Source organism: Anopheles stephensi, chromosome 3, assembly GCF_013141755.1.
Source record: "Anopheles stephensi strain Indian chromosome 3, UCI_ANSTEP_V1.0, whole genome shotgun sequence".
Taxonomy (NCBI): Eukaryota; Metazoa; Arthropoda; class Insecta; order Diptera; family Culicidae; genus Anopheles; species Anopheles stephensi.
In genome coordinates this window covers 86,372,425-86,383,585 of record NC_050203.1, presented here as the reverse complement: position 1 = coordinate 86,383,585, position 11,161 = coordinate 86,372,425, and the positions used below count along the sequence as shown (strand labels likewise).

Here is an 11,161-nt window from a genome sequence, read left to right as displayed (position 1 = left end):
TTTTTCGCAAAAATTCAACATATTTTGTTACCTTCAAGCGTTTAAATTCCGTGAAATAAACATTTTCCCCCCATTAAACAGCTGACAGCACAGAATGACATTTCTCATCGCGGTGTCAAAATTCTTGCCAGACAGATTTTCTCGCAGATTTTTTGCTTTTGTCTCCCTTCCGTTCGTTCGTTCTGTGCCCCGCGAAAATAAGGACCGTGGTGTAGGTTTTCCCTCCGAGAGTAGCGAATTTTTCTGTTGGTGGCTTTCTAGGCCTTCCCCGAAATCTATCGTCCACGGATAACTATCGTTCCACGGCAGCAAGATGTCGTTCATCGCACGAAATGTGGCCAGAACGTTGGCGCAGGTAGGCTACACATGGAATCGCGACCGCACGTCCGTTTCGGGGTCGATTTAATTTGTGTGTTGATCAATGTTTATGTAACACCCCCGTGTTTCGGGACGAGTACAGCAAAACCTTTCACAGGACGGTTCTGATTGCTTTTTTCTTTGTGTGTGTGTGTGTTTTTTGCAGGCATCATGCCGTGGCATCCATTCTACGACCGTAGCACAAAACCCGGTAAGTAATGCAAGGGTCCTCGTCCGAGTGTAATGTGATTGTAATTCGTTCGTGTATCCTTTTTTCCAGCGTCAGGGTAAAAGCGAAGGTCGCATCACCTGCACTCTGATTCCCGGCGATGGCGTCGGTCCCGAGCTGGTGTACTCGGTGCAGGAAGTGTTCAAGGCCGCGGATGTGCCGGTCGATTTCGAGACGTTCTTCCTGTCGGAGGTCAACCCAACGCTGAGTGCTCCGCTCGAGGATGTCGTGCGTTCGATCAACAAGAACAAGGTGTGCTTGAAGGGTATCCTGGCAACGCCGGATTTCAGCCGCACCGGTGAGCTGGAAACGCTCAACATGAAGCTGCGTAACGAGCTCGATCTGTATGCGAACGTCGTGCACGTTGTGAGTCTGGAGGGTGTGCATACGCGCCACAAGGGCATCGATGCGGTCGTCATTCGTGAGCAGACGGAAGGTGAATATTCGGCGCTGGAGCACGAAGCCGTCCCCGGTGTGATCGAGTGCCTGAAGGTGATTACCGCCCAGAAGTCGGCCCGTATCGCCAAGTTTGCGTTTGACTATGCGACCAAGCACAACCGCAAGAAGGTCACCTGTGTGCACAAGGCCAACATCATGAAGCTGGGCGATGGGTTGTTCATGAGGAAGTGCGAGCAGGTAAGGTGGTCGTTTGGTGTGGCATTTTTCGAGATAGTGGTCCGTAATCTCTCTGTTCGATTGCAGATCGGAAAACTGTATCCCAGAATTCAGTTCGAAAAGATGATCGTAGACAACACGACGATGCAGCTGGTCAGCAACCCGAACCAGTTCGATGTGATGGTGGCCCCGAATCTGTATGGCAACATCATCGATAACATCGCATCGGGCCTAGTCGGTGGTGCTGGCGTTGTTGCCGGTGCTTCGTATTCCGCCGAGCATGCCGTCTTTGAGCCGGTAAGTAGGCATTGCTGCTGTCCTTGAAAAAGTGAAATCACTTACCGTATTTCCGTCCATTACCAAGGGTGCACGACACACGTTCGCTGAGGGCGTTGGTAAGAACATTGCCAACCCGACGGCAATGCTGCTCTGCTCGTCCAAGATGTTGCGCCACGTCAACTTGCTGCCCTACAGCCAAATGATCTTCCAGGCGGTGCAGAACGTACTGCGCGCCGGCAAGGTCCGCACCAAGGATCTCGGTGGCCAGAACACGACCAACGAGTTCACCCAGGCTGTTATTCACAATCTGCGATAAATGCAACGGGAATGGTGCTACGATAATGGAGCCAGAACGAATTGACCTACTAAAAACACCCGCGTCTCCTCTAAATCCTGCGGAAACACGATAGTACTTGCTATCCAGCCATCCTTTCAGTATCTTTTCAACCCGATTCTAACTTATTCTGTCCCTAATTTCCTTTTCGCCGCCCCGGTCTATATTACGAAATGAATGCAATTGTCGCCATGGTGGAGTTTATACCTTTTTAGTGGAAATGTGTTTATAAAACAACGGTTAGCCCTATTTATTGAACGAACCCCTACCAAATTACCAGAGACAGTGTGTGCTCAAAAGCAGAACGCGCTTTTCGATCGGTCGATCAGTCAGCCAGTGTGGGAATGCCATCGGAATGCTCGGTTCGTCCCGAGAGTATTAACGGAAATGAGGACAGCAAACAGACGTAAAGGTCACCGCCACCGTTGTACGTTTCTAGCAAAATGACGAGTCATCGAATAAAGTATAATAAACTAAAACACCCCAAACGCGCCGAGTACCGGAAGCGCCGTTGGTTGGTAAAAGCAACCGTCCGACTACTTCCTGTTTAACAATTCTTATTTTGTGCAAAGTTCGTTTGCTATTCCTTTCTGCTTAAACACGCATACAATTTCGTTTTCAAAGCATGCCAATAGTAATAATCAACAACTAGCCTCATTTTTTCGCCTTTTTCGGTTTGGCCAGCTCCAGAATCCGGTCGGTCGGTTTCGCCTTCAGAGCGTTCGGTTCCACGGTGAACGGATTATCGCGGTACTCGTTGTTCACGTTCCGGTATGACTTGGCAACGGCCAACTCAGCTACCCGGCTCGACGCCACAGCTTTCAGCACGTTTTCCGGCAACCGTGTGTCCTCCAGCACGACTCCTTTGGCCCGTCGACGTCTCTCCAGCGGTTCGGCCAGCTTGGCTACATGGTCCGATGCCATCGCTTTCAGTGCTGCTGGCTTAGCTGCCGGACCGGGCTTGCCCGGGCCGGTGAACTTCTTCCGCGCGAACCGTGGCTCCGAAAGGCTCTCGATACGGTTAATCAGCACGGCCAACGGCTTCCGCTCGCGTTTCGGTTCGTCCGGAGCGGGCGCCTGCTTGGGCTGTGCGTTTCTTACCAACCAATCCTGATGCTTTTGCCACTCTTCCGGGGACATTCCCTTCATTTTATCTACCGATGGCAGCCGAACATTCGCCAGCCGGCTGTACACCGTAAAGATGCTCTTCTTGATACGCTTCTCGAGCTGGTCCTGCTGCCGACGGGCGATAAAACGGCGATATTCCTGCTGGGCCGCCACCAGCTTCCGGACGTGCGGTAGCGCGAGCTGTTGTAGTCGCTTCGAAGCGTACGGTTCCTTGTACGCACGACACACTTCCGTTTGCTTGGGGCCACGCGCGACAGCCCGTGGTTCGTACCTGCATCGTGGGAGACGCGGTTTGGCCAGATATTGCGTGCGTCTCGAAACCCGGTGAACGGTGGGCATGCGAGGCTTTTCACACCGAACCTGCTGCTGTTGCTGCTGGTGCAGTAGCTTCCCCACCGGACAGTGGCACGGCGTGAAGAGGAACGAATTTTCTGCTGGCTTGGAGGAAGTAGCACTCTTCAGGCAAGAAATTGCCATTTTTTTACCGTCCCTATTTTTTGGAAAGCGGTGCGAGCTTTCTTTTCCGGCACTGGGCTAACTAAACTGGAATGGTTGGATGTTCCCGATAAAGTGGTTGCTATGATGGTGATTGGTTTGCTATTTTTTGAAATCACTAACGTTACCAACGGCCACCTACTAACGATGGTAACGTGAGATAGTAACGCATCGTAACGCTTTCCGTTGTAAATAATAGCTTTTATTTTTATAAAAAATGCAGTTCTATAACAGAAAGCAAACCAAAACAACAAACAAAAAGAGCTTCTCTAGGGTATCTGTTTTACGCTAAACAGGAGATGATAATCATAATCAGCATCGAGCCCTGGGGGAAGATGAACTTAAATTAACACGACCGCGACGATCCAGAAAATTGGAACGCTAGAGCTTTCGGCACCCCACAAATAACGCTTTCTTTCGCTACGTACTTAAGTGCTACGAAGGTCCGTCCAGTTACACGAATTCGGAAGGTGAACGATACGATGGTTGGTGATTGGTGATGATAACACGATAACGCTTAACTGCCTACTAGATTGTCTTGTCTACTTGCTCGGGTAAAACTTCTTGCCCGAATCCTTGGCCATATCGAGCAGCGTCTGGGCCGGCACGAACGGTGCTCCGTACAGGTCGGCGTACGAGCGCATCTTGCTCACGAGCCGCTCCGCACCGTACTGATCGACCCAGCGGAACGGTCCACCGGTGAATGGTGGGAAGCCGAGCCCGAACACGGCACCCACATCACCTTCCAGCGGACTGTCAAGGATTTTCTCCTCCAGACATAGAACGGCTTCGTTGACGAAACGGGACACCATACGCAACTGCATGTCCTCCACGCTGTTAGCACCACGCGACTGCAGGGCGTACTTTGACTTGAGAATGGCCAGTGCGTCCTGGTTTACCTCACGGTTCTTGCTGCGTCCGCCCGAGTACACGAACACACCCTTGCCCGACTTGCGGCCCATAAAGCCGGCCTTTACCAGATCGTCCATGACGCCCAGATTGCCGCCGGAGAACCGGTCGCCGAACGCCTTCGCCAGATCGACGGCAATGTGTGCTCCCACATCGATACCGACCTCATCGGCAAGGGTGGCCGCACCGACCGGGAATCCGAACGATTTGGTCATCTTATCCAGCTCCTTCGGGTCGACACCCTCCTGCAGCAGTCTGTGTACGATTCACGAAAGGAAAAGGTTAATACACTTGCAATTTATATTTAAAACAAGACCCATAAGACGCTCTTACCGGATTGCCTCAGACAACATGGTCGAGAGGATGCGCGTCGTATAGAAGCCCGGACCATCGCCGACCGTGATGACCACCTTGCCCTGTCGCAGACCCACCTCCACCGCGGCCGCTGCCGTCTCCTTCGACGTACCCGGGTGCGTAATGATCTCCAGCAGTTGCATCTTGTCAACGGGGGAGAAATAGTGCATGCCGACCACGTTCTCAGGCCGAGAACTGCCGGCAGCAATCTTGGAAATCGGAATAGCGGACGTGTTCGTGGCGATGATGCAATGTTTCGGCACCACCTGCTCCAGCTCCTTAATGACACGGTGCTTAATGTCGATGTTTTCAAACACGGCCTCAATCACGATGTCAGTCTGGCGGAACGGTTCGTAGCTCAGCGTGGAAGTCAAGTTCGAAAGGATCTGATCGCGTTCGATCGCGCTGATGCGCTTGCGCTTGATCGCACCCTGCAGACCGTTCTGAATCTGGCCAACACCTCGGCCCAATCCCGCCTCCGTAGTGTCCTTCATTATCACTTGATAACCCTTATCGATGCTGACCTGCACAATACCGGCGCCCATGAGGCCGGCTCCCAGCACGCCGATCGTTTTCGGTGGGTTCGATGGCTTGCCGAAGCGATTCTTCTTACACTCGGTCTGTCCCCGGAACAGCCCAATCAGCCCCTTCGATTGTGGGGTCTGCGAAAGCTCTCCGAATCCTTTCCTTTCCGCTTCGTAGCCAGCTTCCGCGCCCTTATCCACACCGACACGGATTACGTCCAGGATTTTGAGCGGTGCCGGGTACAGGCCACCGGAAAGCTTCATCACCTGCTCGCGTGCCTTTTCGAACACTTTGTTCTTTACCCATTCGATGCCGAACGCGAATTCGGTCACCTTAGCTACAAGGCCAGTCTTTTGGCGGTTCACCTTCAGTTTCTCCGTTGCGAGGTCCTTGGCGACCTGAATCGCAACCTGCTCCAGGTACTCGAGTGTATTTTGGTCGGCTGGCTTAAGGCCGGGCCCGAGTGGGTTCACCAAAAGATCTACAATTCCAAGCTTCTTTGCCTTGTCTGCCTTTACGGACTTGCCGGTAAGGGCAAGATCCAGTGCAGTTGGGATGGAGGTCAGTTTCGGTAGTCGCTGAGTGCCTCCGGCACCAGGCAACAGGCCCAACATCACCTCCGGCAAACCCATGGTCGTCTTCTTGTCCTTTAGCGCCACTCGGTAGTGGCAGGCGAGAGCCAGCTCGAGCCCACCGCCCAAACAAACACCGTTGATGGCGGCCACAACAGGTTTGCGTGACTTTTCCAGCTTTGCGAACTGAATTTGTCCTTCGTGCGAAATCTTCGTAGCTGCCTCAACCGTCTTACACTGCTCGAGCATGGTAATATCGGCACCGGCCACGAAGCATCCCGGCTTTCCGGAGATCAGCACAGCCGAATTCACGGCCGGGTTCGTTTCGACCTCGCGCAGGACGGCATCAAACTCAGACTGTATCTCCGCATTCAGGGAGTTTACTTTGACACCGGGCGAGTCCAGCGTGATGACCATCACGTTGTCCACGATGCGTGTCTTCATGTGTTTGCCGACAGCGGGCGCGGTGGCCAGACAGCGCACATTCATCTGCGACTGTAGTGCTGTGAGGAAAAAAGGAAAAGAAGAAGAAAAATTAAACATTCATGCATTTCCGCGATGTTGCCAACGATTGCAATATTCCCAATTCCCTGAGTGGGATATCAGCAAAATCGCTGGCACAGTTTAGATTGTTTTGAAACGGAGCTGATTTCATAACGATTTTCAATGTTTCTCGGGCGGCAACTTATCAGCTGTAAAAATGTAAAGCCGGACAGACGTAACCAACACAACCACCGCCGCGATCCGTAATCCCGTGATATGTGTGTCTCCGTCTGTGTGTGTGTGCGCGCTACAGGGAAGCGAAGAGTCATGTTTATGCACTACCCCCCTTACGAACGCACCCCTTCAACGACTCGTGTCGTACCCGTACCGTAAGTGTCGCCGGTCAAAGTCCAACGTGTAACAATCCGCAGCGATTAGTACGAATCTTCCCGGTGGCACCGCCGATAAAGAAACAAAAGTGTTGTCCCGAAATGCAAGACAGCTATGTAATCCTTACCCTTCAGTCGAAGCGCCCGTCCAAAGGTCACATTTTGCTGTAGCGCCGCACCGATCAGTCTTACGCTGGCCATTTTCGATTTTTTTATTATGCACACTTTCTCCCTACTACTTGTAGCTTCTCTCGATCCCTCTTCCGGAGCCTGTAAGATTTTGTGGTGATACACCCGAACGAACAGATTAATAACCGGTCACGGCCGTAGGTGCGGGATAAGTTGTGCCGGATACTTACTCTTCTAAACAGCTAAGCACAAAACGAACATAAATAAAATAAAAGAGCTCTTGTCCGCACAGTCTATCGGTGGCCGCCGTGTATAAAATCAGACTCCCGATTAGTCGGATGGTTCCACGAACTTATACACAGGCACGGATGAACCGGTGTGGCCGGATTAACGAGGTTGAACAGTTCTGTCACAATTATGCTGCAATTTTGACAGCGGTTCTCGGGTTATTTATATTTATCGTTGGAAAATCGCTACGAAAAGTGAAGTGAAAAAAAATAAGTTTTATTGTGACAAAAGGAATTTCCGAACATTTGACGTAAGTCCGTAAGTAATTGATAGCTGAATTATAGGAAATAAATACGAAAATAGTTTACTGTCCACTCACTATTCTATGGCGCGGGATCTGCTGGAAGTGAAACCGGTTGATAACAATGCGACGTCGACATCGAATCTCATTGCTAGGAATCGCTCAGGAATCGCTAGAAATACTTAAGAGTCTTTTAAATCGATCACGGCCAAACGCTGTCGGCTGCTAATCTGCCACGCATCAAAGCCATCACTCCATCGCAATGTAACCGAGCCTCCCCTCGGTTGTCATGTACCATCCATTTTCGTGGTATGATCAACCCACCGGAGTCTGGCGAGTCTAATTAGCTGTACTATGTTGAGGCCTAATATCCTGCTGATCATCTTCCTCTGGGCTAACTGTTCAGTGCAGGGTACATCAAGTCAAGGAAACCAAAAATGGCTGACAAGAAGACGGTTCTGAAGTCTTGGCTGTTCAAATAATTTTAAGATTCTCTACGAGGCTCTCAGCACAAGATCTTCATTATCCTTCATGTGATGAAGGCAATTAATCCATAATTAGATCAAAAGGTTAAGTTTTCTCACTCCAGTCTGTTGCAGTTGCTTTTCCCATCGTTCGCTCCGCTAATTCCTACTACCCACAACAACTGTACAACTAAATTACACACGGATCCAGACCGAAAGAAGCGCAAAGTAAATACAAATATTTGCGCAACAAATTCAAATCGAAGCTTGACGACAAGCTGTACAAATAGAAGCAAATTCCCGGTCCGCGCACTCTTCTCGGGAAGAGTTCCGTTTTTTTTTGTTTTTGCTGTGTGTCCTTCTCACAGATCCGAAACAGTAGGGTGTTGCGTTCGGCTCTCAGTCTCTTCCACCACCGTGGCACGCTTCCGGAACCGAGTGATTGAGAGTATAAAACACTAAAACCCACGCCTCGCAGTGTGTAGAAACACTACACCTAATCAACTGCTGCGACCGTTTCGAGTCTACGCCGGAGTCATCGTGGGATAAGGCGGGGGTGCGAATGATTGGTACTTCCGAGCGCAGCGCACTCGTTTCCGCTCGAACGATCCAAGCATCCGATTTCATTATATCTGAATTAATATTGATCTAATAGATTATCGGTGGCACGTTAAATGCCGTACACCGACACCCGGCTGGAGGAAGTGCGCCTGCAGAGGAAAACGGTTCCGGGAGTAAGGACGGTGGCATCCGATACTTGTGTAACCGAAGGTACGCAAACAATCCGGTACACGAAGGGAGATCCACCGTAGGGAGACAAAAGAAAGGGACTGCCGCGACTATCTGGTCCCATCCCTTGCGATTGCCGTTTTTAACTGCCCTCCCATGTTGTTGTTGATGTTTGGTATTACAACGCTTTGTCACGAGCATCCCGAGCTTCCTGCTCTCCGGCAGCACGACGAGTGGCGTTTGATGTTCCCATTATATGATGCTTGAAGGGGAGTGAACTTAGGGAGTGTCCGCTTTCCACGTTGATGCTGCCGTTGTTTGCTATCATTTGTACCTTTTGTGTATGTGTGCCTTTTTTCCTCTCTCGAACAGACAAACACACCCTCCCCCCTTTGGTACACCTCTTTCCAGGATTCTTGGACCTGGAGGTACGAAACATTTTGATTGAACGATGGATGGGAAACGAAAGGTTGGGTTCGATCAACCGACCGGCTCAGCTGTCCTGGACCGCAAAGAGAGTGAGGAAGAACGTCCCGACTGTACCTAAGCACCGGTAAATGGAAGGATAATTACATTATCTTGTGGTTAAGGACCGTTGTCTTTCGGAAGCGACTCGTGCGACGAGCGGGACCATATGTAAGTGAGGATGTTGAGATTGAATTGGTGAGGTTATTGGGAGGAATGCATCGTGAATGTAGTCCACTTATCGGCGTGGATGTAATGTGGTGTGGAGAAAATCAAAAAATATAGGAGAGACCACAATCGGTTATAGTTATTTGCTCCGGGACTTCACTGATAGGATATACAGAGCTTCATACGCGATTTACTCAATCGTTTTTATTTTGAATACATTAGAATAGAAAAAAAGATACAAACAAATACGTCTTATGCCTCTAAAATTTATTAAAAAATCTTTTTCCCTCACCCCACTTACAAACTGTCCATCTCTAATCGTGATTTAATTCCTATCGTTCCCATCAATCTCCCGATCCTGTCACTGGACATTTTCCTCATCCACGTGCCAGTTTTAAACACAAAACAACTTCATTTCCCTGTTGCGTGGGAAATTTCGCATTTTCCAATTTCAATCGATTTATTCCACTTCACGCCACCACGGGCAGCTTTAATCCTTTATCCTGTCTGATCTCTGACCCCAACACAATCGTGCTTAAGCTGTTTGTGGCAAATTTATTTTTAAAAAAATCCCATTTTTATCATCCGTTTTTTGCAACACCCGGCAAACTGTGACGGTTGGATTAAATTGAACAACATTGATCCGGTGCGCAAGGTCCAGCCAGTTGAACGAAAGGAAGTGATTGGTCCTTTACGTCCGGAAAATTATTCACTAACCGGATTACCGGAACCGTCGTGCGTGTTGCGTGTTCGATTCCGCATCATGTACAGGAAATATGCATTTAACGGGCTGTCGAATCACAAGCTTTGCGCCACTTCAATCGCTCATTGATCGCTCATTCTTTCCATCGCGCTTTGCTCCGGTGGCTTACCCCTTTTTTTTTTGGTTGTTGGTCGCCGGAAGCTGCTTGCCAAACACGATGGTTATTTAACGCCCGGCAGGGGTTGATTGAATTAACACCTCGGCAAATGCAACCGCACCCTTTTTGCTGCGATTTGACCCACAGTAGAGGGATGAAGTGGCTATGTTTCCCAACGCATGGAAAACCCCTTTCCACAGTAAACCACCACCGTGTGTGTCGAACCGGGTGACACCTTTCGGAACCAGACCTGGGGAGAAGTGTCCGTAACAAATCTGCCGACGAATAACAACAGTACACTGCTCGCCGAAATCTGGTGTAGAAATACGGCGTGAAAGGAAGGGACAGAAGACATCACCCTTCTAGCTTCTCGGAGATGGCAACAGTAGCGCTGCAAAAGTGGGCCATCCGAAGGCATGCCGACGAGGGAAACGTACAAGACCTGAACGAAAATTTGCACACCGAATAGGATCAAAAGGCAGAGAAAAGGAAAAGGATAATGATGGGTTCATTTACTGCGTTTAAGTTTTCCGACCCGGTTGGGTTGCTACAGTGAGTGGCCGATCGGAGGTACGAGGAACGAGCCAAAAGGAGCTGTGAAAATATTTAGCTCACAAAGAAAATAATCACCATGCGCTACTGCCTCACACAACGCTATCGAGTGTTAACAGACTTTAAGCAAATTTGTCCTCCTCAACGGCTAGGGTGCATAGTCTGAAGCTCACTGTAAAGGTGATCTCCCTTTTTTTCGGACCCGTTTTGCGATTCCGAAAGGGCCGCGCCCAAGATTCGAGAACCGTAAAAATGTGATATGTACGCACGGAAATTACACGGTAGCGACTTTTATAGCGTTTTATCTTGATTGATTTCTATCCGCAATCAGCGAAGACTCGCCGGACGCGAAGAATTGCGTGAAGCGCTTTTTACAGTTCTCACACCAACTGTGACTGGAGCGAACGGGGTGACGTGGAAGTGTTCAAGTTTTTTTTTTCGCTCCTTCTTTGTTTGGCTGATGTTGATTTTTCCCTCCAAGAAAACCTCCAAGAAGCATTGGGTGTAATGGCAGTTGCGTTGTTGTGAGTTCCTGTATGTCCTTCCTTTTCTTGCAAAAAGGGGCACAAGTCTGGTTTGATAGTTTGCCGATCGTG

General features: G+C 49.8%; 3 protein-coding genes across 4 annotated transcripts; 1 reads left to right on the top strand and 2 right to left on the bottom strand.

The window, feature by feature from the left end:
* Nucleotides 1–102: 102 nt before the first annotated feature.
* Nucleotides 103–2,353, top strand: LOC118513950 (isocitrate dehydrogenase [NAD] subunit beta, mitochondrial). Of its 2 annotated transcripts, XM_036060343.1 has the most exons (5): nucleotides 103–355; nucleotides 524–568; nucleotides 638–1,222; nucleotides 1,289–1,498; nucleotides 1,566–2,353. In XM_036060343.1, the coding sequence occupies exons 1-5, from the start codon at nucleotides 314–316 to the stop codon at nucleotides 1,794–1,796; spliced, it is 1,113 nt and encodes a 370-aa protein (XP_035916236.1). In that variant the 5' UTR covers nucleotides 103–313; the 3' UTR covers nucleotides 1,797–2,353. The 2 variants fall into 2 exon arrangements, with proteins under 2 accessions (XP_035916236.1, XP_035916235.1); XM_036060342.1 differs by having other exon boundaries at nucleotides 139–355; nucleotides 638–1,498.
* On the bottom strand, nucleotides 2,184–3,508 carry LOC118513965. The gene has a single exon (XM_036060386.1). It carries the CDS (start codon nucleotides 3,417–3,419, stop codon nucleotides 2,469–2,471), a length of 951 nt encoding a protein of 316 aa, XP_035916279.1. The 5' UTR covers nucleotides 3,420–3,508; the 3' UTR covers nucleotides 2,184–2,468.
* Nucleotides 3,509–3,618: 110 nt separating this feature from the next.
* LOC118513924 (trifunctional enzyme subunit alpha, mitochondrial) lies at nucleotides 3,619–7,154 on the bottom strand. The gene is made up of 4 exons (XM_036060292.1): nucleotides 7,029–7,154; nucleotides 6,798–6,939; nucleotides 4,680–6,300; nucleotides 3,619–4,601 (listed from the first exon to the last, which is right to left on the bottom strand). Exons 2-4 carry the CDS (start codon nucleotides 6,868–6,870, stop codon nucleotides 3,980–3,982), a joined length of 2,316 nt encoding a protein of 771 aa, XP_035916185.1. The 5' UTR covers nucleotides 6,871–6,939; nucleotides 7,029–7,154; the 3' UTR covers nucleotides 3,619–3,979.
* Between the last annotated feature and the right edge of the window lie 4,007 nt (nucleotides 7,155–11,161).